This window comes from Eublepharis macularius, chromosome 2 (assembly GCF_028583425.1).
Source record: "Eublepharis macularius isolate TG4126 chromosome 2, MPM_Emac_v1.0, whole genome shotgun sequence".
In the NCBI taxonomy this organism is placed as follows: domain Eukaryota; kingdom Metazoa; phylum Chordata; class Lepidosauria; order Squamata; family Eublepharidae; genus Eublepharis; species Eublepharis macularius.
The window spans coordinates 229,363,735-229,390,769 of NC_072791.1; the positions used below are offsets into that span (position 1 = coordinate 229,363,735).

General features: G+C 45.2%; 1 protein-coding gene across 1 annotated transcript in view; it reads right to left on the bottom strand.

Moving 5' to 3' along the window:
• ADAM23 (ADAM metallopeptidase domain 23) overlaps positions 1–27,035 on the bottom strand; it is a 145,791-nt gene that overhangs the window by 32,776 nt on the left and 85,980 nt on the right. The window contains 10 exon segments of the mRNA XM_054970140.1: positions 2,703–2,814; positions 4,408–4,576; positions 7,595–7,714; positions 9,739–9,844; positions 17,082–17,145; positions 18,568–18,618; positions 19,453–19,533; positions 19,925–20,011; positions 20,917–20,988; positions 23,730–23,829. Of these exon segments, the coding sequence (XP_054826115.1) occupies positions 2,703–2,814; positions 4,408–4,576; positions 7,595–7,714; positions 9,739–9,844; positions 17,082–17,145; positions 18,568–18,618; positions 19,453–19,533; positions 19,925–20,011; positions 20,917–20,988; positions 23,730–23,829 (962 nt within the window).

Below are 27,035 nucleotides of genomic sequence, written 5' to 3' on the forward strand. Positions count from 1 at the left end.
GGCGGTCAGCAGACGGCAGACGCCTCCTAGGGTCAGCCCTCAAATTTTAATCGTAAGTAAGGAATGAAGATGCTATCAACACATCTCCATTAGAATTGTGCCATAATAACCTGCTATCTGTTTCCAGGACATATCTACAGTGTTACAGGAGGTATAACTGCTCTATTATTTCAGTAACTTGTACCACCATTTTCCTGAACAATTCCATTAGTGTACAGACTGGAACTTCGTGTATGCGGTACACCCATCATACTTAAATTCACTTTCATATTAGCTAATATATAATTACATAATATTCACAAAAAAGCTCCTAAAGGTCACCATAACAGAACGTTTCAAATTTTAGATTATCATAGAAGTAAAAGTAATGTATCACATTTGGGAAGGGGGGGGTTTGAAGATGAAAGATGTACAAAAAGGGATGCGTTAACACTAATCCAAGTTTCCAAATGGATTTTACTCCCTAAAAGAAAGGCATTGCTCGTTTACTTCTTACTCCTATGTCTCAGAGCCAAACTACATGTTGCGTTTCAGGTGAGTCAGACGTGACTCACTTTCCCTGCAGCAACACAGCGGGGCTGTTGAGAGGGGCAGGATTTCTGCAACGCCCAGGCGCCTAATGCCCAGATGTTCAAAACTGTGGCATGGTGGAGGGGCTCCTGCCTCTCCTCTCCTCACTATTTTCCTGGCCTGAAATGGCCCTAGAAGGAAGTTATTTGCATAACTTTGAAGCCGCACCTGCTCAGAATACTTCATGTGGGGCTCCAAACTCACCCAAATAACTTCCTGCAGGGGATGTTTCAGCTCAGGAAAAGTTATGGAGGGGAAGGCAGGAGACCCTCTCCCCTACACTGCAGTTCTGAGAACTGGACTCCTGGGGAGTTTAAAAACCATTCCTTTTCTGGCAGCTGCTGTGTGGCTGCAGGGAAAGTGAGTCAGGCCCAGGAAACCCCAAGCTAGCTAGCCAACCCCCCTGCCCGGCAACCTGCTTGGATGCAATAAAATGCTTCTGCAGAGGAAAGGTTTTCTACCTACAGACCACAGTTTCCTTGCATTCTCTCTCCTGCTACTGCTCAAAATGTCCTCTGAAACTCTGCCCCAGAAACAGGAGAAGAAAGAGGCAAGAAAGTCATACTCTGTGGACAGAAATCCTTCCATGTGCAGAAGCACTCTGGCGGATCCAAATAACTATCCTCAGATTTTAGTGTTTTTCACACCGGGACCAGCTCGGGTAGCTTCTCTGTTGCTGCTGCAGTTACAGCAGAGCAGCAATAGGACTTCCCTGGCAGGTTTCTCTGCAGTTTCCTCTCCCAGTCCCTCAGTGGTGGCCACTCCCCCCACACTACCAGGGTCTTCCCTTTTTAAAAAAAATTAGCAAAGAAATGTCATTGTATTGTTGTAACAAACACATTCTTTGAATTTCCTGCTTTCTTTTTTTAAATTTAGTCTTTCATAGAATCATATGGCTGGTAGGGAAAGCCAGGGTCATCTAGTCCAACTCCCCACACAATGCAAGAAATTCACAACTACCTCCTCCCCCCACCCCCCACCCCCACCCAGTGAGCCCTGCTCCATGCTCAGAAGATGACAAAACATCTTCATGATCCCTAGCTAAATTGGCCTGAGGAAAATTGCTACCTGACCCCAAGGTGGCAATCAGTATTATCTTGGCCATGTAAGAAGGGCCACGAGAACTAATCACTGATGTAAAAAAGTCTTTAGTCCCTTTCACTGCGAAGACATAAGAGGAAAGGCATATCTCTGCAATGAAAGGGCTTTTTAGAGACTTTTTTCAAACATGAAAGCTGAAAATTCAGAATCTGATACTTAGATTGTTATAACATTATAATGATATTCAACTGTAGATTTTTAAAAGTTCCTCAGTGGGGGGAAGGGGGGGGAAGGAAATGGCTGCTATAGGGACAGAGAAAATGGGTGCCACATGGGCAGATCCAGGACAATCCAAATTTTCCCACAGTGCTTTGCTGCAGTCTTTCCCAAAATTTCAGTGCGAAAACAGGTTTGGGAAAGACAGGAAAATGAGATGGAAAACCTTAGGAAGTGAACAAATGTGGCATGATGCTGTAGAGAAGCAGGGAAAAAACCACTTTCCAAACACATCAACTCCAGCACAAATAAACTATGTGGCCTCTGTGTGTTTTTAATATATTTAAGCCCGTAAAACATGCAACAGCAACATTTTAAAAAATTAACAAACATGCAACTTTTTTGAGGTTCTGTGATTTTTCTTTGCAAAGGAAAGCTAGTACACTGAGGAGGTCACAATTTTGTCAAGAAGTTCTACAATAAAATGAGAGTGGGGCTCCTGAACACAGTTAAGGTCTCTAATTCTTCTGGGACATTAAAGTAAACCTAAATCCATGATTTCTTATTTGTGCTTATTAGAAATTCAAATGGAAAACCAGCCACTTCACTAGGAGGGTTACTTAGCCATAGTGCGGGTATGTTATCAACTCAGGCTAGCTACACTAATACGTTTTCTAGATTTGTGGTATCAAAAGAGGAAAAACTAAGAAAGAATACACTTTTTAGGCTGACGATATTCTAGGAGCCATGTTTACAACTGCCTGGAACTAAAAAGACGTCAGAGTATACAGCCTTCTCAGGTGCCTTGCTTCAAATCCTCCTATCCAATACCATACGATATACAAATATATTTTAAAAATTGAAATCGCACAAACCCTTTGGTCCATTTGGTTTTTCTGAGTCTTCTTCTTTTCTACGATCCCGCATGCTGCAATCCGTGCCCGCCCAGGTATTATTACAAATGCATGTAGCTTCGTTACTGCATATCTAGAAGAAGTTGTTAGCACATGTTAATAATAAAAACATACTCAACTCACAGATGACAGTTACCAAAAGGAATAACAAAACACCGCATTTGTATTTTGAAACCAACATTTGGATGCTCTCAGATGTGCACATGTATGCCCTGCTATACACTTGCACTTCTTCAAGCATATGGATTGGGTCCTCATTCAAAACCAAAGGAGTGCTGAGCAGATAGGGGTCATGTCATGTACCTGTGAAGTACAGGAATGGGGAACGTGATAGCCAACACAAGAAAACCCTGGAATTTTAGCCTGGCACAAAGACAAGAGTTTTGAGAAGCTGCTTCTGTGGATGAGGGTTGATTCATACGGTTGTTTTCCCAAAGGAAGACCACCTCTGTCAGAAGAAAGCCTAATTTTAAAACGTGTGCGTGGCTTCACCTGCATTTTTTGTAATGCTTGCACGTTGACTGGGGAGCCACTATGTATTTATACATGTCGAAAAGGTATGTCTCCCACCAAGGTCAAAAAATGGATGGGTAGGTACAAAGTTTCATCTCCTCAGGAAAAGTAATGCTGAAAGTAGCCTTGAATTAAGAGCCAGTCACTGGTCACTGGCCTATGGGTAAAAAAGGGAGGAGAGCATTCCATGTGACCACCCAAAAGTCTATGCTGAGGATCCCGAAACCCGTGTTGGCAAAAAAAAAAAAAAAAAAAAACCTTGTGGGACGAGACCTACAATAAAGGGAAGAATTGGAAGAGATTGACTGAAAAAGCTGGTGTGATCCAATTCAGCAGGTTCATAGAAACTAACACAAGAAACAGGAAAAAATGATTATCCATCAAATCCTGCACCCTACAGGTAAACTCAAAGGCAGATAAAAGGTAGCTGCGTTGGTCCATAGTAAAATCCCCCCTTCTAAGCCATGTAACATCGTCTCAAAACCAACCAAAATAACACAACACAGTGCGCACATGTCTGAGGGCAAACAAATGATGAGAGGGAGAAAGGGTTTCTTGCCTAGCATCAAAGATTCTTTGGGGAATACTGCTTCTTGATTGTTTCCTATGAGTAGCTGAGTTGGTCTGAATTGCTGTTGGTAGAAGAGCAAGATTCGAGAACAGTACCACCTTAAAGACCAAAAGATTTCCAGGGGACAAGCTTTTCAGAGTCAAAGTTCTCTCTGGCATGACGAAGAGCGCTTTGACTTATACCCAGGAAATCTTTCTGGTCTTTAAGGTGCTACTGGACTCGAATCTTGCTTCTTGATTGAATTTCGTCCATTATAAAATGGCACAAGGACCAGTGATGAGGAGCATTAGTGCACTACTGGTTGGCTCCAGCACAGCATTTCTGCAGGCGCAAGGGCCTTCCGCCTGTGGAGTGGCACTTCCGCGGATCTTCCCTCCTGCAGGAGCCCTAAATGCCTCGTGAAATCTTGCTTCTGGAGGAGACGAGTCCCTCCAGGAACAGGAGGAGGGGGCAGGCCAGGCTGTCAGAGGAAGGGGAAATGCCAAAGTTGTGCTTTATGGCAGAATGCTCCTTGCCTGCAGAAACTCTGCACCAGATCTCACCCATTCTCTCTTTCAACTAGGAATATCAGCTGGGACTTACCCCGTGCCCTGAACACACTTTTCCATCAGAACCAAGAGGGCAACTGCTTATGTTCAGAGACTGAATGGACAGGCACTTTCTGTCCATGCACATCATATAAGGACCACATGGAACACCATCTTCTACATATCCTAAATCTGTATCATCATCTAGAAGTACATGAGAACCGCTGCAAGAAATTTCAAAATTCCTGTTACCACAATGGAAACAACACAAAAAGATACATAAATGGCTCAACATCTCAATGCACTTCGAGAGACAGGGACTAAAATTATGATAAATTATTCCTTCTACTATATACTTTAAACTACAAAAGTATTATGTCATATGGAACAAGAATAAGGAATTCTGGCCATGCCTAAGCAAAGCCACTAGGATTAGCAAGATAACAAGTGGGGAATCTACAAGGACTTGTGGGGGGGGGGGGTGTCTAACTTTCCCCCTACCCCACTATTTTTTCTTTCCTTTCCCTGAAAGCCCCCGTAGCATCTCCCCTTTCCCTGCTTCCTTTTCTACTTCCTGCCCACCAGCCAACCTACCTTTATCTGCCCCCGTCCCCAGCTTTCCCTCCTTCTCTCCTCTGCCAGCTTCTGTCCAGGAACCAGTTGCACAGGGTGCTAGCTGCCAGAACAGACCCAGTTGTGCTGTGGGGAACCCACAAGCCTTTGCATAGGGCACCTTGTTTTCCCTTGTAGTCCCTTCCTCAACTATTTTGTCCTTCCCTCCACCTGGCAACCCCCACAGCTTCACTTTTCCCTGCTTCCTTCTCTCCTTCCTACCTACCCGTGCTTCACTACAGTATTTAACTACTTTAAATCCAGTTATAATACTTATGGATATGTAACATTTTTTGGCTTGTGTTTTTTTTAGCTCTTTTTGTAGTATAATAGCATAGTACCCAAGCTTCACAAAGGTGTTTGAATAATGCGAAGCATGTTATCCCTATTCAGGAGTCTTGTACTGTCTTTCTTCAACTGTCTGCAGTTTCCTTTACCAGATTTTTCTCTCAGAACACAGAGTTCTACAGCTGACCAACTGGGGAGGGGGGGGGGTTACGAGCAGGCAGGAGCCTGCCAGCCATACGGGAAAGCCAGGCCCCACAGGGAGATTGGCAGCCCTAGTGAATTTTTAAGGGAAGACTGGGAGGGGCATTTTACCTCAGGACACATTCAATGACTCCCAATAGCAACTGCAGACTGTTTAGAATGTGGGGGGTGAGGACAAATCAGGCCACATATGCGTTCCAACTGTCTAGCGCGGGGGGGGGGGGGGGAGAGATGAGGTGAGGAATGTTGTGAGCCCCAATCAGCCCGCATATGCAAATGACCTTGAAAAGCTGGCCCAATCAGGGAAGAGTGGCCGAGCTGGCAGTGGGCGGGGGTGCAAGCAGGCAGCAGCTTGTCAGCCACACAAGGAAGCTGTATCCCTTTGGGAAAGCACATTTTACACTTTAAGGGGTGTATTTCTTAAAATCCCTTCTTAGTGGGTGTTTACCTCATGAAAGGAACATACTTCCCAAATTTCATGTCCCTAGGTCCAGGAGTTTGGGCTGGGTGTTGATGAGTCAGTCAGAACACTTATCTTTATATATATAGATTTACTTTATTTATACCCTGTTATTTTCCCCACTAGAGACACCAAACAGCTAACATAATTCTCTTCTCCTTCATTTTATCCTCACAGCAATCTCGTGAGGTAGGCTAGGCTGAGAGGGTATGACTGGTTCAAGGTCACCCAGGGAACTTCCACGGCAGAGTGAGGATTAAAATCGGAGTCTCCCCGATCCTAGTCTGAAACTAACCACTGCACTGCCACTGGCCTTTTGTTGGGTGGCTTTTGAACAGTAGAAAGCAGCCAGGCCTGGGTGATGGATATAAATTTGAAGAAAGGGATTTTATATACTACTTCTGTGCCTTTTCAGTATTACATGCCTTGCACTTTTTCTATGCTCAGGAGCCAATGTAGTATTTGTAATGCAACCTGTAAGAATATGACACTTGAAACACTTGAAACAAGAAGAACAGAGAAGAATGTATGCTGACTAAAAAATATACTGCTTGTAGAGATGCACTTATAGAAATATTACACATATGATATATTATTCTATAGGATTCCAATAGGAATCAGTACCAGAGAGCCTTTTGTAGAAACTGATTTATGCAGCAAGCTGGGTTGGCCACCTGTGGCATTATCTCCCTCAAGGCTGCAAAACTGGGAGAAAGGACAGAAATGGGGGAAACATTCCTTTCTGCCCACGGACTTCAGCTATCTGAAGGCCCCAAGGCTGCCAAGATGAGATTTTATGGCGCCGTCGAAGGTAACATTAGCAAAAGGGAGGTGGGCAGGAGGAGGCAGGTGTCCTTCCAAGGGGAACAAGCACAAGGACAAGATAAGGAGCTGCAAATCTTGGAATTCCCCCAATTAAGTAGCTGACCTAAACTTGCTCTTCCAATCAAATTAACCCTAGATGACTGTGTCAAAGACTGCAAGCCAATAAGATAACAAATATTAGAATATTGTGATATTATTACAATTAACCTGAGGGTATAAATTGCTTTGCACTTCTATTGTAGCTTTGATGAGCTTTGGACACAAGGAGACCACCTACTCCTCTGTAAAAGGGCTCCTCCATTGTTTAAATTAAACAATCATATATTGCTTCATTCTACAGGACTCCGTGGTGTGTGTTTCTTATTGTGATTGGCGAGAGGGACACCTAAGGCACAAGTTTGTGCATAACATGGGTGAGTCATACAAGTTGGGTTGTAGCAAGTCACTTGTGATTGCTGCTGGGCCTGAGTCCTCCCTCAAAAGCCAAAGCAGCTCTGGAACTGCCCTGTCCCCTTCCCCTGCCTTTTACGACAGAAACCATAGCTTGAAGGCTGGCAATACTGCTGTGGTTACGGAGCAACCGCCACTGAGAGCTGGAAATGAAACTATTAAAGTATTTTAGTCCGGTATTTTCAATCTTACAATATCCATATAGTCTTCGTAATGTAACTTAATGTAGTAAGGAGTAACATAATGGTAAGAGAGTAACACAAAAAAGAAAAGCCACGAGTAAGTTTTATCAAGCCTACTTCTCATTTTAGTTCTTAAGAAGGTACTTTCTAAAATGAACCTTAATTCTTAGCATAAGAGTGCTGGGAGAGAGCCTTTAACACACAGTGTAAGGGATACCACACACCTGCAGTTTACTACTACACCTTGATGGAAAAAAGAAGTTGGTGTAATTTCTCCCTGAAGGTGACCAATTCGTGGAACTCCATCAAGATTTGCACAAAGCAATAACCCGCAGAACACATCACTGCAAAATAAAAGACAAGAAATGGTCATGTAGCAAACATGTGTTTTAAAAAATGGAAATAAGAATGTTGCGGTAAAAGATTATAATGATGAAAAATGCTTTTACAACCAAAAAAATCTGTCTACATTATAGCCTATGGCCAAACTTCAAGTGATTTTAATGAAAGGGATTCATGCATGCAATTGGCATTTTTGTGGGGGGGGGAACAGTAATACCATATACTGAGTTGGATCCAGTGAACCATCAGTGGAAGGTACTGGCGGATGTGGATCCCCTTTCTGCAGCAGTCGTTTCTGACTACAGAAAAGCCCTGCCCTCCCTTAACTTATCGAGAGGCTGGTTTGGGGACGGTGGGGATGTGGGCGCATGGTGGAGGCTCCTGCCGTGGCGTCAAAGCTTGGGCGGCTCCATCTGGCCCTGCGTGGCAGCGTGGGAGCCTAATTTCAAATCACCCAGCCAGCCAATCATTTCTCAGTTCCACCAGCTAGGCTCTTAAGTGGGAGCTGCCCGGGCTCGTGTGCAGTCTTCCGAAGCTGGCATCTCACACAGCCCACCCTGGTTTCAGGTGTTGTCATTCTGCTCCTCCGGGAGTCGTGCTGGGTCTGTCTTCATGAGATTTCTGGGGTTTGTTTGCACTTGTCACAACTTGTGGGTGGTTTGGCATTGGGCATGGATCCCTTGGGGGGGGGGGGGGACATGGCCTGCACACACTGTTTCCCCATAAGTGGAAGTCCCCTTATGGGACCTTTGGAGTGGAGCAGGGCAGTGACAAGCCCTGCTCAGGGGCTGTCTGGGAATGCTCGCTCCCAGGTGACAGGGGGACCACACAGAGGCATACGCCTAGGTGGAGTCCCACTGCCATCCCATGGTACCCCTCCTCAGCTGGTAGTCTGAGGGGGTGAGGGGTTTATTGCTGGCAGGCAGGTCAGCCGACCCTGGATCTGTGTGCCGTGCAACGCCAAGGCTCCTTTAAGCTGTAAGCAATAAAGTTGTGGCCTTTCAACACCACCCATGGTCTCTGTGTTTTTGTCACCTCTGCCCTCACCCTCACCCCCTCAGATTCCTAAGACTACAGGCCCTGCATGGACTAACAGACATGCAGATAAGGAGGTGCTGCAGTGAGGAAGAGACGGGATGAAACTGCCTCTCCTTCCATCAGTGAAGCTGCAACATGTGGAGGAAAAAGGAAAAGACGGCCCTTCTTCCTCCTCACTGCAGCCTTCAAGACATATGAGACTGCTCGGTCGCGGGGGTTCAGTGACCCTTTCCTGAGCCAAAAGAGACTACTGGGGCGGGGGGGGGGGGAGAGAAATACAACAAACACCTGCCCTTCTAGCGAGGACTCCACTGGTGCCAAATGATCCGTTTCTAGAGCATGATCTAGTCAGATCCCTCACCTCCAAGGAAGGCTTTTCAGGGCTTGCAGTTGTGTGTAATAGCACAGCACAGCCACAGCACTGCAAAATGACAAAGCATTTCCCAACAGTGGGAAGAAGCACAACAGAACAGGGCAGACTATATACCAGGTGGGGATGTAATTCAAGAATACGCTGAGGGCAGCAGCGATGATTTTATGGGCCACACGCGGCTGTTCCCAAACAGGCAGAAAACTCAAACAATTTAATGCCTCATCTAATACAGTGTGATATGCCCTAAGCTGGGACTGAAATGCAGAGCATTTAGGATAGAAAGTTAATACAGCACAACACTGCAGAAAAATACACTGTGCTCTACTCAGGCCAGCAATTCCAAAGCCTTGAGACAAGAAGAAATGTCACACAGAAAGGTCCTCGGCCTTCCTCTACCACTCTTAGGATAATAGTGCTATGGAATGCAGAGCCATCCGATGAAGCGTTCGTCAGAAGTGTTTTGATTATATACAATTTCAGCGAGGCTAATGGTGCAATCCTGTGCAGAGATTGCACAGGGATGAGACTGAAGTAACACTGCACAGCACTGCGCTGTAAGAGTGCCAAGAATTCCTAACCATGCCATATACAACCATTCTAAAAGGCTAAACTTACTGTTTGTTGCATGGAATCCATTTATCTCCATCCTTTCCACAGTTTCCTTTTATTGTACCTTCTGTATTAAGCTTCTCATAACAGTGTTTATGAGACCCTGAAGCCTCTAATGAAGAAAAAGTGGGTGTTAGTTTCTTTCTTATATGAATTGTTGCTATTCTAGAATTCTACCACTCAGACTAAAAAATGTAAAGTTAACATCCTTTGCATGTTCGTCAAGAATCTGGGATTGGTTCCGGTTTGTTACTGTGTGTATGTACATGCTGAGAAAACAGGCATTTTCTAACAGTACTTAGGAATTTTATTCCAAGATGTAAGTAAGGAGGAAGGCAGGGGCCGAAAAGGACAGCAAGATCCTGACTTCTTAAGATGGGGTTCAAGTCACAGCAAGCAATTATAATTCTGGAAATGCTATCTAGAGAAGGTTGCAAGTCAGTTCTGATCCAACTCATACGCCCAACATACATTTAAAATGGTTATGTTGAACACTTTCCCCAATTGACTTGGAAGACCAAAAGTTTTCTGAGCTTATTTAAGGACTATTTGATACACCTTACTAACCATATCTGTTGCCCAGACAACATTAGGAAAATGCATTTTTTTTTAAATTAAAAAGAGGTTCTATGTATCTACATTTATGAGTGCTGTGCTAATGATATTTGCTATTTTAACAGGAACATTTTGATTGCAGAACCACTTCGGACATCAAACACTTCTAATCCCACCTAAGTACATGTCTGCTTTTAACATTCATTCGTGATTAGGTTCAAAGGAACAAGTTTGGAGTTCTTGTACCATAAAACGTTGCATTCAAGGTAGCATTGAATGCAAGGTAGCATTCAAGACAAAAAGAGAAAGTTAAGAGTATCTGTTTCTTTGGGAGTTGAAAGAACTGATCTGGGGAAATCTTATGAACTGGAAGGCTTCTAAATTGGCTAAAGATTGTAGTGATGCCCCCTAGTGCATCGTACAATATAGTGAAATCAGTATTATCAAATATTGGATCAGGACGTTCAGAAGAACTAGTAACTGTTCCATAGCTGTATTTACCAGAATATTTTTGTTCAAATGAATTCGGAATCAGTCATCCTCCAACGTCTCAATACGTTTTACAACTTACTATTTTATCTCACACAATAATAAATACATGCCCCACCACCCCATACCATCCTTAAAAAACATAGTATACAATAGGCATTGTGATTTATTGGAGTTGTTGTTCAAGCTGGAGACTGCTCGATGAACTCGCACCACTGCTAGCGGAGACTGAGCTGAACTCCTCTGGCACTGGCAGTCTGCTGGAGCTGTTTTTCCCTCAGCTGCTGGTACAGCAAGAGTTAGTCGCTCAGTTTCTTTCTAGACCCATGCGGCTGAGCGGCTCAGAGTTCCTCCTGAAGTGCAATGGGATCTTCTGGCGATCCTACTGCTGCTTCGAATCTGTGACAGTAGATTTTTTTTTTAAAAAAAACCTCTCTCTCTTCTGCAGAAGTATTAGTTTATGAGAAAGCAATCGTTTTCTTAAACGGATGCGCTTCCATTTTGCTCACGTACATGAAACAGGGAGGGGGGCAAAGTCTTCCACTCGTTGTGACGTAAATGTCAAGGAAGGCCATTGTTGCTTGGGCTCTGACTGCTTCCAACTGCTGCTGTCCAGGGAGGAGGAGCTGACAGGTGTATCTTCCTTGGAGCAGCAAAGTACCTTGAAGTGGTACCTTGAAGTGGCCCTTTGTGTAAATTTAAATGAACACATAAAGGTAAAGGTAGTCCCCTGTGCAAGCACCAAGTCAGTACTGACCCATGGGGGAACGTTGCATCATGACGTTTTCTTGGCAGACTTTTTAGGGGGTGGTTTGCCATTGCCTTCCCCAGTCATCTACACTTTAGCCCCAGGAAACTGGGTACTCCCTTTACCGACCTCAGAAGGATGGAAGGCTGAGTCAACCTTGAGCTTCCGCCAGGATCGAACTCAGGTTGTGAGCAGAGCTTGGGCTGCAGTACTGCGGCTTACCACTCTGCGCCACGGGGCTCTCTATATGAACACATATCCAATTACAAAAAAGGAAATGTAGAGGCGTATCAAATAGTTTTCTTTCACTGATTTTAAATATATTTGTCAGGTTTTGAATAAGATTATATAAAGCGCTGTCTCCTATCACTTGCTTTATCCACCATGTTTCTATGGTCAAACACACATTTATTCCTTAATATCCATACTGTCAGGTCCAGTGTATACCTAAACTGTACTGACTCCATTTTCTAATGCTTCTAGTGTCTAAGTGCTTTCTCCCCAGGTGCACCAGTTCCCAAGCAGCATTCCCACCGGAGGAGACTGTTTTGTCTAACACCGTTCCACCAAGCATTGGCCTTGAAGGAGAGCAGCTTCCCAGGACTGAGAGATGTTGTTTTGAGAACTGTGGGGGGGAGGCTAATCCAGATGGGTATTGTTACTCTGTACCTTATGCTTGCTCTTCATTGGTAACAATGATCATGTACCATCCTGAGTCTCCTATTCAGGACAGTGGACTATAATGGACCTTTTCTGCAGTAAAGTTTCCTTTTTCAAACAATGGACTTGTGTTTGCTTCTAAAGGGAACCCTGTAGTGAGAGCCTTATTTAGCCACAGTCTGACATTTTGTTACCAATCATGTCTGAGTCGGGCCCAACGGAATCCAAGGTTGTCCCGGACAGGGATCCTTTGTTTGATCCGTATGCGTCTCCCGACAATCAACCTGTGCAAGCCCAAGACTCCCAGGAGCTGGGAGCAGCCGGGAACAGGACCGGAGCCTCCACTTCTACCCCGCCTCTCATCGACCTCAGTGCTCGGGACGAGACCGAAGGCGACCTCGGGGCAAGGCCGAAAGCGACCGCTCTCCCCTTGATCTCGGTACCCACCCCGTCGGAGTGGGGAGCCAGACCCCGAGAAACGAGAGAGCGCCGGGCAGGTGGACTACATCCGCGAGCTTCGATGGACGGACGCCGAAGCCTGGAAACCGTCCCTGAGCTAGATAGCAGCCAACCATGGCGATATTGGAACAGGACGTTCGAGCAGACGGAGGGGGACACGTCCCGCCGCGGCGCCCTGAGCTGGGATTATTCCGAACTTGCTCCGTGGAAAGAGCCAACGGAAGTTCCTGAACAAAGTTGGGAGCAGATACAAGGTCGCACCTATGCGGTAGATACCAGCATCTCGGCAGTGACGGGTATGGCCAAGGGAATCCTAGCTGCGAGATCGCGAGTCGTTCAAGGGGACCCTCCTCCTTGGGGCCCCTTTTCCCCGGTGAGTGCAACAAATGGAGGTTCCATGAGCGAGCAACCGGGGCCAAGTAGGATGCAACAGTTAGAAGCTAAACTAATGGATATGGAAGAAAGTTTGGCTCATGCCATTCATTTAATTTCTGCAATGGGAGCAGGAGAGAGACTGTCTCCCGAAGAGATGGCGATACAGATAGCTACCCTCCAAAGTGTCATCTCCTATCCGGTGGAGGAAGTCCAGCAAGGGTCGTCACCTACCGGCGAGGGGGGCACCTACTCTGGCGAATCGGGAGAACAACCCAAGGAAGTTCCCAAACAGCAGGAAATTCCACCGAGAAGGGATAACCCGGTTGAGCCACCCGGAGAGACTCCCACCGAACCTCCTAACTCGGTAGGGGATGTGCCACCAGACGAGACTCCCGTTGAGAGGCCTACGGAAGGGGAAGAAAAGCCAAGTGATACACCGGTGATACCCCCCCGTACTTCTTCTATAACGGTCCGGCCGGACCAATTGGGAGCACACGCGGCGCCATCCGAGGAGGAAGCCCCTCGTCAGCCGCGAGAAACTGTTCCCGTCGGGCAACCTTCGGGAGACGGTCTACCAGCGCCACGAAGCCAGTCTTTGCTTCCCAGAATAACGACGCCCGGAGGGGCAAGCCCGCGCGGCCTTCCACCCGTCCGACCCTCGCCGCTGCGGCCCCTCTCACCTCGACCGCAACTCATACCGTTGCAGCAGCCACAGGACCAGCCCGCCTTACCACCCCCGAATCAACCGGGAAGGCCTGCACCACTACGACACCTCCAACCTCCTCCTCAGCGGCCGATCTCCACTCAACCACCCCAGCCTCCTCCACCTCGACAGCTACCGCCAACGCCTCCCGTGTTACCAGCCCGACCAAGACTGCCGCCACCTGCTCGCCCGCCACTGCAGCCTCCGACCCAACCGAGACCTTCTCAACGTCGTGGCCCAAGGTAAGATCTTTACGAAATTAGATCTAAAAGATGCTTACTTCCACGTTCGTATCAAGGCAGGGGATGAGTGGAAAACCGCGTTTAATACGCCCCTCGGACAATATGAATACTTAGTTATGCCTTTTGGATTGACGGGAGCCCCGTCTGTATTCATGTCCATGATAAACGAAGTTCTACACGAATTTCTGTACAAAGGGGTGGTGGTGTACCTTGATGATGTTTTAATTTATTCGAATACCGAGGAAGAACATATTCAAATGGTACAAAAGGTCCTGGCCACCTTGATGAAGAATAAACTGCCCATCAAGTTGTCCAAATGTGAATTCCATAAATCCGAACTCACTTACCTCGGGCATTGTATCTCCCAAGAGGGTTTAAAAATGGATCCAGCCAAAATACAAGCGATCCAAGACTGGCAAACACCCACCACCCGTAAAGAATTGCAATCCTTCCTGGGTTTTGCCAATTTCTATAGAGACTTCATAGCAAACTTCGCCCAAATCACCCTCCCCTTGACAGAATTGCTGAAAACAAAAGATAAAGGGGACCAAGCTAAAAAACCCTCCTCGAAACTGCAATGGACCCCCGATTGCCAAACTGCCTTCGAATGCCTAAAAAAGCAATTTGTAACTGAACCCGTCCTCTCCCACCCAAACGAACAATCCCCTTTCATAGTACAAGTCGACGCCAGCGATACGGCGATAGGGGGGGTTTTGCTACAGAAGGGGGAGGATGGAAGATTGCGGCCTTGTGCGTTCTTGTCTAGAAAATTTTCGGAGGCGGAAAGGAATTGGAATGTGTGGGAGAAGGAGGCTTTTGCAGTAAAAGCAGCCCTCAGTAACTGGAGACATTGGCTGGAGGGGGCGCGATACCCTTTCGAGGTTTGGACAGATCATAAGAATCTAGAGGCCCTCCGAAGCCCACGCAGACTGAATGCCAAGCAATTGCGATGGGCGGAATTCTTTTCCAAATTCAACTTCACTCTGAATTATCTCCCGGGCAAAACTAACTTTTTGGCGGACGCCCTATCGCGCATGCCCCAACATAAGAGCAAACGGGAGGAGACTGTCGACACGGTCTTCTCGCCTACGCAACTTGGGGGCGTGGTGACTACTCGCAGTCGTGCCAAGCCGCCCCTCCCTTCTAACCAGGAGTGGAAATCGAAACTTAAAACTGAAGTGGAGAAGGAGGGGGATAAAGCTCCGCGAAACAAACTGACCCAATCCCCACACGGGGATTGGCTGGCTGGGAGCAAATTTTATGTCCCAGACAGCCTCAGGCTGGAGGTCTTGCAGCGCTGTCATGATGCTCCCACTGCCGGTCATTATGGGTATCTGAAAACTTTGCATCTAATCCAAAGGCAATTCTGGTGGCCGGGCATGCGCAAAGACATTTCCCAATATGTTAGTTCCTGCCCCGTTTGCCTCAGCGCCAAAACCAGGAAAGGAAAGCCTCCAGGTCTCCTGCAACCCTTGGAAACGCCAAACAGACCCTGGGAAATAATATCTATGGACTTTATCACTGATCTACCCATTTCCAAAGGACATAATTGTATTTTAGTTGTGGTAGATCTATTCTCCAAACAAGCCCATTTTATCCCCTGTACTGCTATACCCTCTGCTCGAAAATTAGCGGATTTGTTTTTAAAACACATCGTAAAATTACATTCTTTTCCGTCCAAGGTGATTTCGGATCGCGGCGGACAGTTCGTTGCCAACTTCTGGCGGGAGCTTTTGAAAATGTTGAATATTGAGCAAGGTATCAGCTCAAGCCACCACCCACAAACCGACGGACAATCCGAAAAAACAAACCAGATACTAGAACAATTCCTTCGTTGCTACATTAATTTTCAACAAGATAATTGGGTGGACCTTCTCCCTCTAGCCGAATTCTCATATAACAACAGTGTACACGCATCAACGGGAGAGGCCCCTTTTAAAATTGTCTATGGAACCCACTTCAATCCCTTCCCGTTGGACGCTCCCCCTCTCCATTCCTCCAAATTGCCAGATGTGTCTTCATGGTAGGGGGAGGCGGCGCATCAGTGGACTCTTATTAAGAAACACCTTGAAAAAGCCAAACTGGATTACAAAAAATACGCTGATCGCCATCGTGTGGCCGAATGGGAATTACAACCTGGAGATCATGTGTATATTTCCACAAAGTACCTGAAACTAGCTCAGACAAGCCGCAAACTCGCTCTGAAATTCCTGGGACCTTTTCCTGTGCGCAAGATAATAAATAAAGTGACTGTTGCTGTAACTTTACCCAAGAACCTGCGCCATGTGCATGATACGTTCCATGTCAGTCTTTTAAAGAGGGCTCCCACCGACAACAAATGGCACCTCAAAGCTCCACCCATTCCAACTTTAATTGACGACCAAATACACTATGAGGTACAACAAATTCTGGACTCTAAACTCAAGCGAAATCAGCTTTTTTACCTCATTAGATGGAAGGACTTTGATTCTGGTTACGATGAATGGGTGAACTCTGCACATGTTCATGCTCCTAGACTAACCAAAGCTTTCCATACTCGCTACCCATATAAGCCAGGGGGGGATCTGTCTTAAGGGGGGCAGAATGTCAGGTCCAGTGTATACCTAAACTGTACTGACTCCATTTTCTAATGCTTCTAGTGTCTAAGTGCTTTCTCCCCAGGTGCACCAGTTCCCAAGCAGCATCCCCACCGGAGGAGACTGTTTTGTCTAACACCGTTCCACCAAGCATTGGCCTTGAAGGAGAGCAGCTTCCCAGGACTGAGAGATGTTGTTTTGAGAACTGTGGGGGGGAGGCTAATCCAGATGGGTATTGTTACTCTGTACCTTATGCTTGCTCTTCATTGGTAACAATGATCATGTACCATCCTGAGTCTCCTATTCAGGACAGTGGACTATAATGGACCTTTTCTGCAGTAAAGTTTCCTTTTTCAAACAATGGACTTGTGTTTGCTTCTAAAGGGAACCCTGTAGTGAGAGCCTTATTTAGCCACAGTCTGACACATACCTTTCAACTCTTCTGCAATGCAATTTCAATTGAAAACCTGTAGTGACTGTCAAGTTAGTAATATAAACTGAGAAAGAAATGCGTATGAATAAAGCATACTTAAATCACATACTTGTTCCCCAAATGTATTTGCATTGATTATCTCTTGATTTGCACTCCCCGCTGTAGCATCGTCCCTAAATTAAAAAACAAAATAGTAAATAGAAGTGTACATTTTACTTTTTCTTTGAAAGCCAGACATTGAAATAAAAGAGTTGACCTATAGACAATAGGAAAAAATCTACAAAAGTTTGATCTTTTAAGGGGATGGCATGCTCTTCCCCAATCAGTCTCCTTCAGATAATAAATACTGTTTTGCATAGTTTCCCACAAGACAGGTACAGGAGTGTGCACCAAAAAACAAAAATAAAAAATCTGGGTGATCTAGATCCTGGTTCAGGGATATTAAAAAATTTAGTATCCCTGAAATCTGGGTCAGATTCTCTAATCCAGTTAGAGAATCCCAAATTTATCCGGCCTTTATTCCCTATGAGGAACGATGGCAAAAACTATTGGCGGGGGGCGGGGGGGGTCATTTTTCAAACAAAGTCTACCAAATCTGTAGGGAATCTACTCCTTCCTCTCCACTAAAGACCCCACGTTTCAGGAAGATTGGACCCCCGGGGTCCATTTCTCTGGACCCCTGAACAAACTACCCCCAGCCACTCTCCATTGTTTCCTATGAGGGAAATATTTCCAAGGCTTTCCAGCAAAGGGAAACCTTAAGCAAAGGCAACCCCTAGCTAAAAGTTCATCCCAATGCATGTCCCATTCCCATGTGGCCTGAACCAACAAAGTCCAATAGAACTAAACTGCAAAGGAACCAAAGTCAAGCCAGGGAATCCCAATGTTAAACTAGAGAACCCCAATGTCAAACCAGAGCACCTTCCCAAACTGAACCAAGGGGGTGAAGTTCGTTGGAACTGTGAAATTTAAAAGGCAGCCAGTGACGATCGGAAGAGCACTTTTGGAGCCTGGGTCGGGGTGGAGAGATGGGGAGAGAAACCGCTCTGCCTGCTGCCTCCTCTCCTGCCTGCCAGCTCTCTTCCACACCGCTGCTGCTGCTGCTGCTGTCAAATAATCCGTCTGAACAGAGTTTGTTCCCTGCATCCAATCCAAGATGCTTTTATGTGCTTCAGCTTTATAGCCAGATACTGGATTGGTATAAATCTGGCTAGAAAGCCAGATCACAAATCCTGGATTGCACACCCATAGATAGGAAGCTCAAAGGAGCTTTCCTTTGGAAAGAGAGAAAACTGAAATCTTACAGGTAATTATGTGGGGGGCGGGGCGGTGTCTGCACATTTATAACATGCATTTTAAACTGTTATAAACTGACTCGGCGCTAGCCCTGCTTCGGCCTGTGCAAACACCAAAACCCAACAAGCTCAGCACAATCAGGCTGCAAATAGTCCAGACTGTGTGCACAGCTTCTAGATTATTAGAAAGAATTTGAAGGAAGGGGTATGTGTGCAACGATGTCCTGCGAATACTATCACTGGCTAAAACTAAAACACATGCTCAGTATTCGGCAAGAAATGTTTTAAAGACTTTCATACCTGATTTGAATCACAAGCAAATCCATCTTGCTTATGAAGATTTGGTGGGCACTGAAAGAAAAAGAAAAAAGGAGTCCACTTGCAAAGTTTTGAATTATGGGCCAATAACTAGCATCTTGCAAACACTTGGCGTAGACAAAGAGGGTAACACCAACAGAAATCAGCAGCAGAAATTTTATGCACGTTATCCCTACAGTATTTACTGTGCAATCTTATGATGAGTTACTCCAGTCTAAGCCTACTGAAGTCAATGGACTTAGACTGGAATAACTTCCCATAGGAATGCACTGTTATCTGATTAACAGGTCACAGACGAGAGGGGAATCTGCAAGAACTTGTGACGGAGGGAAATCCTCTTCCCTCCCTGGTCACTGTTGTCCTCCCTCTTCTGGTCACCATCCCCTCCACCCAGACTGCCATTTTCAACCCACTCCAATTGCTTTCACCCTCTTCTTTGCTCTCTGTCTCTGTCCTCTGGCCCACTTGCTGTCACTGTGTTTTCCACCAAGGGCCTAAACACTAAATCTCCAGGCAGATCCTTTAAATGCATGGTTGAACTTCTGGATTTTTTCCCCTGGCGTCTGTATAGCTGCTAACTTAATATCCATGGATAAAGGGGGAAAGCATTAGATATGAGAGAATGGGAGACAACAATGTTTCAACTCACTACAGGAGCAAAACTGTACAATGTAATATGAACTGCGCTTGATAGCTTTTATACGTCAAGAAGCACTGTACATTTCTGGCATTACCGTAATGTATGGGAGGAAAGAACTTTAATCTTTTCCCTTTCATATGCAGAGCAATCTTTTAAATTCAAGGTTGCAACAGAAAAGATCTGTACTGTTCTACAATATCTGCTATAGACTAAAATAATGTAATTACCTGGCCAGAGTCTCCAGTGCAGATCTCTCTAATGTCACACTCATTCACTGCGTTGCGACATTCAAAGCCTCGTGGAAAAAACTAGAGGCCAGAGATTTATGGTTTAGAAAGCAAGATGACTTACACATAAACAGAGTTCAAGTATTTAAGGCTGCTCTTTAAAACAACTATCACCTAAAGAAGTTCTTCTCAAGATAATTTTTTTCCAGTTTTAACATTTGGTGGGGCTTTAAACTTCAGTACCAAATAATGTGTAGAGCATTAGGACCATAACATAACAACATATAGATTTAAGAAGCTCCGGAAGCTACTTAACCTCTTTTCCTTCCAGCCACTTTCATGCTCAGACTCAAACTCATCTCCCCATTCTTTCCCATCCAAGGAAGACAAAAAGGTGGGAAGAGGTATGCTCCCCCACCCCCTGAAGGGAAATGGTTGGAAATGGAAGGGTAACAACAAGAAAAAAACTCACAAGGCAGGTTTCGTTACAACATGGGCCATCACTGCAATGGGCTCCATTAGAAAGCGAGCATTTCTTACAGCAATCTCCGTGGCAATCCTGAAGAGAAAACACAATTATCAAACAAACAAACAAACCCTGAAGTGGCACAATCACATAAAAATTCAATGAAAAAAGATTAATGAACAGCATTCACATATGGTTTACTGATCAAATTACAAAACAAACCTCAGCAAGCAATCTTACATGCTGAATATTTTAGAATTAAGAAGCAAGAAAAATTTTATTTAGGGCTGAGAAGCCAAAGTGCTTTTAATAGTAAAGCCTATAAGAATATATTAACCCACTCAAGTAGGGGAATCTGTGACACTGACACTGACAAATCTCTTTTTATATTAGTACTCACTAGTATTCTAAACCAAATCCTTGTGTCAAATTTCTTATTTTATGGTTAAAAGAATGGTTTGGAAACCCAGTGAAAATGCCACCCAGTTCTCCTTTAGGGAAGGCCTTCTCTTTTCATATCTGACTTCTCTTGTGCTAAACGAAAGTCTAAATAAGAAAACTAAACTTTGCTTCTTTATTTATTATTTTATTTCCTATGGAAATTGTTTTCTAAGTTTCTCATTTAAGAAGTTTTATTTTATAAAAAGTCCACTGAACCAATTATTTGGTTACTGTATTTCCACTATATAGAACAAGCCTTATTCTACTATATAAAAGGCAAGCCTTTTATCCTGGTGTGCCACCAGAGGGCGCTGCCACGGCAGGAAGGCCAAGTGAGGTGGCCCGTCCCTCCATAAGGAGCTGCTGTGGCGGGAAGGTCAGGCGAGGCAGCCCATTTTCTCGAGCCTGTTTTTTTAAAAACGGGCTTGGTTGCTATTGAATAATAAAACACTTTAACAAAATGATTCTTGGAGCTCTCTTTCTAATGGACAGCTGATTATATGAATGCAAAGGATTAAAAACCTAGCTTTGTGTGTACAAAAATACTCTGAACTTACCGTTTGGAATCCACAGTCACAGTCTTCTCCCGGTTCCACGTACCCATTCCCACACTCAGTGGTATCGAACAACTGAAAGAGGAAAATATACAAAGCACCATTAAGAGATTGATATGGATGTTCCTATTTCTTCTAAAATTGCACACACACACACACACACTTCTGCAACTGTGCAAGACGCACACAACGAAGTGAGTATCATCTAGATACAAAAACCTCTTTTCTACTATGGTATCGGACAAGGTGGCAGAGTTAAGGCAAAGAAAATGACTATTTCTCCATAGTCAGTAGAGCCTTTCCCTTCCTGTGCGAGCTCCGCACTGCCTGTGGCCTCAGCCTCCCTGAATACTGGGGTTACAGGCGTACGCCACCACACCCGGCTCATCTCTGGCAGTATCTTCTTCACCGGGATCACTGCGCTCTGCAGAGCGTTGCTGAAGACGTCCTGCTCGGACGGCAGGGCCAGAAAGAATGGTGATTCCTGGGACAAGCCCCTCCCCTCTGGGATCAAAGTCAGCTGACTGACCTTGCCTTCGGAGACGAGGAGCTATACCCAAAATTTAAAACCTTAGGACCGAAAAGGGGTGGTAGTGGAGTCATAGAACAGCCCAAGTGTGGGCCATGGTATTTTGAATCCCACCGCTTGTATGAACTTAATAGATGGCCTTGGGAAAGCCACCCGTCTCAACCCCAGCAGTATTGTGGGGATAATAATAACACTGACTATGTTAACCACTCTGAGTGTGGAACTAACATGGCAGTATATAAAAGCACACTGTTGTTGCTATTTTAAAACGGATAAATGTAAACTCAGCATTAAAATAAAAACTCTTGTTTCGCAACTCATGGAATTGTATGTATGGGATGGGATCGTAGCATTGAGTGAGTTAGTACAAGTACTGGGTCCAAAAACATGATTCCTGAGTAGACTAAAATGGAGAGCTACTTTTTCTTGCATGTTTTTTCTTGCATGTTGTGTTCCAAAGAGGATCCAAAAAGGATTCTCTTTTCCAAAAAGGATTCTCTTCTCCAAAAAGGATTCTCTTCAAAAAGGATTCTCTTCTCCATTTCACAGAGTGACAGAGGCAGGGCTTTTTTTTTCAGCTGGAACACGGTGGAACAGAGTTCCGGAACCTCTTGAAAATGGTCACATGGCTGGTGGCCCCGCCCCCTGATCTCCAGACAGAGGGGCATTGAGATTGCCCTCTGCACCGCATCTAAACTCCCCTCTGTCTGGAGATCAGGGAGCGGGGCCACCAGCAATGTGACCATTTTCTCCAAGGGCAACCCACTGAGTTCTACCACCTCTTTCCCCAGAAAAAAAGTCCTGGCCAGAGGTATAAGCACGCTAGAGGCTGATGGTCTGTCTCCCTTTCCTCTTCTAAGAAGATAGTTTCTGAAGTTTAGAAGCTGCAAGTGACAATGCAATAGATGATACCAAGTCAGAAGAGGGAGGGTTTTCCCCGAGTACTGGATGCTTGTTCCATAACACTAAACAAAGACCAGGGCAGTGACTCCTGCAGGGTTGTTTGGTGAAGCGTCGACAATGTGGGCAGGAATCAAATGTGTGCTTTTTGCCCCCAAATTAAAAGTAAATCTCATGCCTGCAGAAATGGGGAATTTACTCCAGCAAAATGTTGCAATACTTGCAGGGTAGCTGTTGTATCACAAGTGTGTCAGCCAAAATGAAGTAATCCACCCAAAGAAATTCATCTGGGGATTACTTCTGATTAGCTACAAAGTATAATAAAGGAGCAGAGAAGAACGCCCTTACTGGCTCACAGAACTGAGAAAAGGGGTAAGAATAGATCTAGGTGGTGGATGCATTTAGACTTCTGTTTTTACCCTTTTGCCCCTGGGGCCTTTTGAGTCCCCCCCCCCCCCCGATTAGACTGGTACCATTTCCAGACCTGTCTATCTTGCACCTAAATAAACAATGTTCCTTGCCCTCCTCTTTTCAATTGCAGGCTAGAGAGGCTATGTTGTTCTGAGATCTCTGTACACACCCATACATTACTTTTCAACGTGGCTCTCTCAGAAAGAGACAAAGAAGATACACATTCCTGCACTGTTTTTTTTTCTTTTCCAGCCATGTCCCAGAGCAAGGGTGGAGCTGTCAAGCTCTTGGCACATAGTATGAAGTGAGCAGCAGTGGCTCTCCATTCTGTCGTAGCTGGCGGCAGCCTGCATGCCCTTTCTTTTTCTCCTCCACTCCTCTCCCTGAGACTAAGGTCAGGACACCCCCTCCCCTAGGTTACAGCAACCTTTCTCAGCAAACTCATGCAGATATTAAATAGCATTGAGGACATAACAGAGACTGGAATACTGCAGTCTAAATATCATGGAGCAAAGCAATAATCCCCAAGCACCTCTTCTTGGACCACAGTCTGGAGAGCGTGGTGCCTCCGACTCTCAATCCTGCTAAACCACCCAGAAGGGTATCATGGGTCGGTGGTATCAAAAGCGGCTGAGGATCCAGAAGAATCAGCAAGATCATACTACCCCTGTCTTTGTCCCAGCCAAGGTTGTCCATCACACAACCAAAGTTACAGCCATCCCAAAAGCAGTCTGGAAGCCATCCAGGTACGTCTCGTGTTGAGCAGCCACCAAGAAAGAGAGGTTTGCCACCACCCAGTAACTGAACAGTCATTTGTGCCCCAGGAACATTTATTTAGTCGTGGCCTCCCAAATGTCTTCAAGGGGGCTGGGAAGGAAAAGGTTTAAACAGCACCTACTCTCCACTAAGAACCACCTACAGCTGCTTCCTTTTGAAAGGATGCCCTCAGGATAAAGAGTCACAGAGTCTCCCCTACCTTCGTTGGCCTGTTGAAAAGACAGGAACCTCCCCCTCTGGATAAAAATTCCCTGTATTCTGCAATGCTGCACTTGGAGAATTTTCTGGGGTGGTAGACACTAAAAACAAGAAAGATTGAGAAAAACGCTTCACGGTAAGGCACTGAAGAACATAACAGCCCGCTAGACTTAAAAAACAGATTTGCTCAGGCAGATATAATTTCAGTTCTACTTGACACAATGAGAATTCTCCGTATTTTGCAAACTTAAAACAATGTTTTGGTTTTACACCAATCAACACAGAGATTTTATGCACAATCATTTTGGGCTAAGCATCATTTGATGCAACAGATTACATGTAAAAAAACTCTTCTAACTTTCCTCATCCTTCATTTGACAAGAAGCAACTTTAAATAACTTTGAGTCTGAAGTGGTAATTCAGCCAAATAAGGCAATCTATCATCTCTGATTTCTGCCTGTTAATAAATTATATTCGGACTGAATTATTTTTTTCTATATGAAGAATAAATAAAATTGCTAACACCTTTGCAAGCCATTTACACCTGCCAACATGAAAAGCAGAATCTAACCATCTGCTAAAATCTATATACACAAATATATATGTTGCATTGTAAACTGTGTGAAGTATTTTATAACTCTCTAGAAGTACAGGAAGTTCATACTTGATCTTTTTTTGAAAAAGTATTTTACGATGCAACAAAACAAAACTATCCATAGTGAACATTTGTCTAAGAATTTTAACCTCTATTTTTAATCTCAACTGCAGCTATTAGCTGCACAGGTCTGAATCAAAACAGATTCTTTAATTTTGCTAAGGCGGTTGATATAGCAGTGTATAATGGTCAGTGTAGAGGTTTCTGAAATTCTATAGCCCAAGCAAGCCAAATCTCATCAAACCTTGGAAGCTACGCAGGGTTGGCCTTGGTTAGTAATTGGATGGGAGACCTCCAAGGAAGAACAGGGTTGCAGAGGCAAGGGCAAACCACCTCTGTTAGTCTCTTACCATGAAAACCCTGCCAGGGGTCACCATAAGTCAGCCAGGGCTTTTTTTCAGTCGGACCGTGGCAGAATGCCGTTCCAGTACCTCTAGAAAATGGTCACATGACCATTAAACTTTAAAATCCCCTCCTTGCTCCAACTGACTACCAACAGTCAGCTGGAGCAAGGGAGGGTGTTTAGAGTTTAATGTTTAAACTTTAAAATCCCCCCCTTGCTCCAGCTGATGCAGGGGTTTAAATGCCCCTTTCCATGCCGCTGCGCAGTAGTACAGAAAGGGGCATTTTAACCCAGTTGTCAGATAAGCCTCCAGCATATCTGTCATGTGTTATGGATTTCTTGCTGCAGTTTGTAGCGTACCTCAGAGAACATGCAGAGGGAAACCTGTTTTGCTGAATGGTTGCTAGCTGCTTATCTTGCAGGTGTTATGGTTACAATTTCCTGGCAGGCCTGAGAATGTGGCCTTGAAATTCCAGCAGAGGCAGCACCAACCTCCTAAGAGACTAAGCAGAGCTCATCCTTTCCCTCCTCCCCTCTTCACAGGCTCAACGTGCCAAAATCTTAACAGACTTTCTTTCCCACTGGGGGGCAGGGACTTTAACCTATAATTAACCTTGCTTTGCTACCTTGGGCCATTCCAGCCTATACTCCTGTCATAGCATCTTGGTACTGGTATTCTTCTTCAATAAAACCAACTTTAACTCATTCACTCCCATGATGCAGTGAAGTGTTTTGGGAAGTACCTGGCAAGACCTGACACCAGCCCGCTCTTCTGCTGCCTGGCCAGCAGAAGAGAGAAGGGGAGGGGGCATAATGGGGGGAAAGACTGAATGGGATGGGAGCAGGGAGGAAAAGAGACAGAGAATGGGTGGGTGGGTTAAGAGGGAAAGAGTGTAACAGGAGGTGGAGGAAAGGGAGAAAGAGTGAAGGAGTGGAGGAAAAAGACAAGGGAGAAGGAGACAGAATAGATTAAATAGAGGGAGGAAAAGAAGAGGAGAATGAGTGAGGGGGTGAAGAGATAAAGAGTAAGAGGAGGTGGAGGTAAGGGAGAAAGAGTGAAAGGGTGGAGGGAAGAGACAAAGGGGGAAGGAGACAGAATGGATTGAGGAGAGGGAGGAAAAGAGATGGAGAATGGGTGTATTAAAATGAGAGGAGTGACTGGAGGGGGAACGAGAGAGAATGGACTGGGAACAAGGAGGTAAAAAGATGGAGAATGGGCCAAGAGGGGAAGAGTGAAGGGGGGTAACGGAGGAAAGAGACAGAATGGATTAGGGGCAAGGAGGCAAAGAGCAGGTAAGGAATCAGAAAGGGTGGGTGGATTGATCAAGAAGGAAAGAGTGACAGGAGGGTGGAGAGGAGGAAAGAGTGGAGGGGTGGAAGAAAGAGAGAAGGGGTGTTAAAGGGGAAAAGAGACAGAAAGGGGTGGGAGGAGAGAAGCTCCCACCCATTCTGTCTCTTTCCTCCTTTAACACCCCTTCTCTCTTTCCTCCACCCCTCCACTCTTTCCACCTCTCTTTCCCTGATGCGCAGTGGCATGTAAAGGGGCATTTAAACCCAGCCAGCTTGCTTCTAATTCTTTAGAGCTAAGCCTGGCCTCCTTATCTTTTGTTTTTATATTCTCTGGGGAGTGGCTCCACCCTGCATGATGATGTCAGTTCCTGGAAGTGACATCGTCGCGCGGTCCTGGGAGTGCACGAGCACACTTCTTGCACATGCGTATATGGTACCAGTGAGTTTCACCTCTTTTCCCAGAAAAGCCCTGCCAGCTTTGACTTGATGGCACTCTCCACTCCAATACTATCATTAGCATGAGAGGGGGAAATAATATATAGCTCTGGTGTGGTCTTGCACCACCTCTGTGCCTTCTTCCCTTGCAAAACCGTAAATTATCTTGGTATCCTTTTCTCATCTCTTGTCATGTTAGGCAACATAATAATACTACGCTGTAAATTGGAACAGATAAGCCCTAATGGTGGCTAACTACTGGTGAAGGAACAGGACCACAAACTGTTATTTTTATTGTTCAAATAGGTGTGGTTTACACAGAACAAATCAACCACTGCTTGTCATTATGGATGGAAGCTGGGCGGATGTTTGGGCTTATGCACTGCCTCCTATAACATTCCATTTATATACTGCCCTTCAGGACAACTTAATGCCCACTCAGAGCAGTTTACGAAGTATGTCATTATCCCTGCAACAATAATCACCCTGTGAGGCAAGTGAGGCTGAGAGAGCTCCTAGAAGCTGTGACTGACCCAACATCACCCAGGTGGCTTCAAGTTGAGGGGAGGAGAATCAAACCCGGT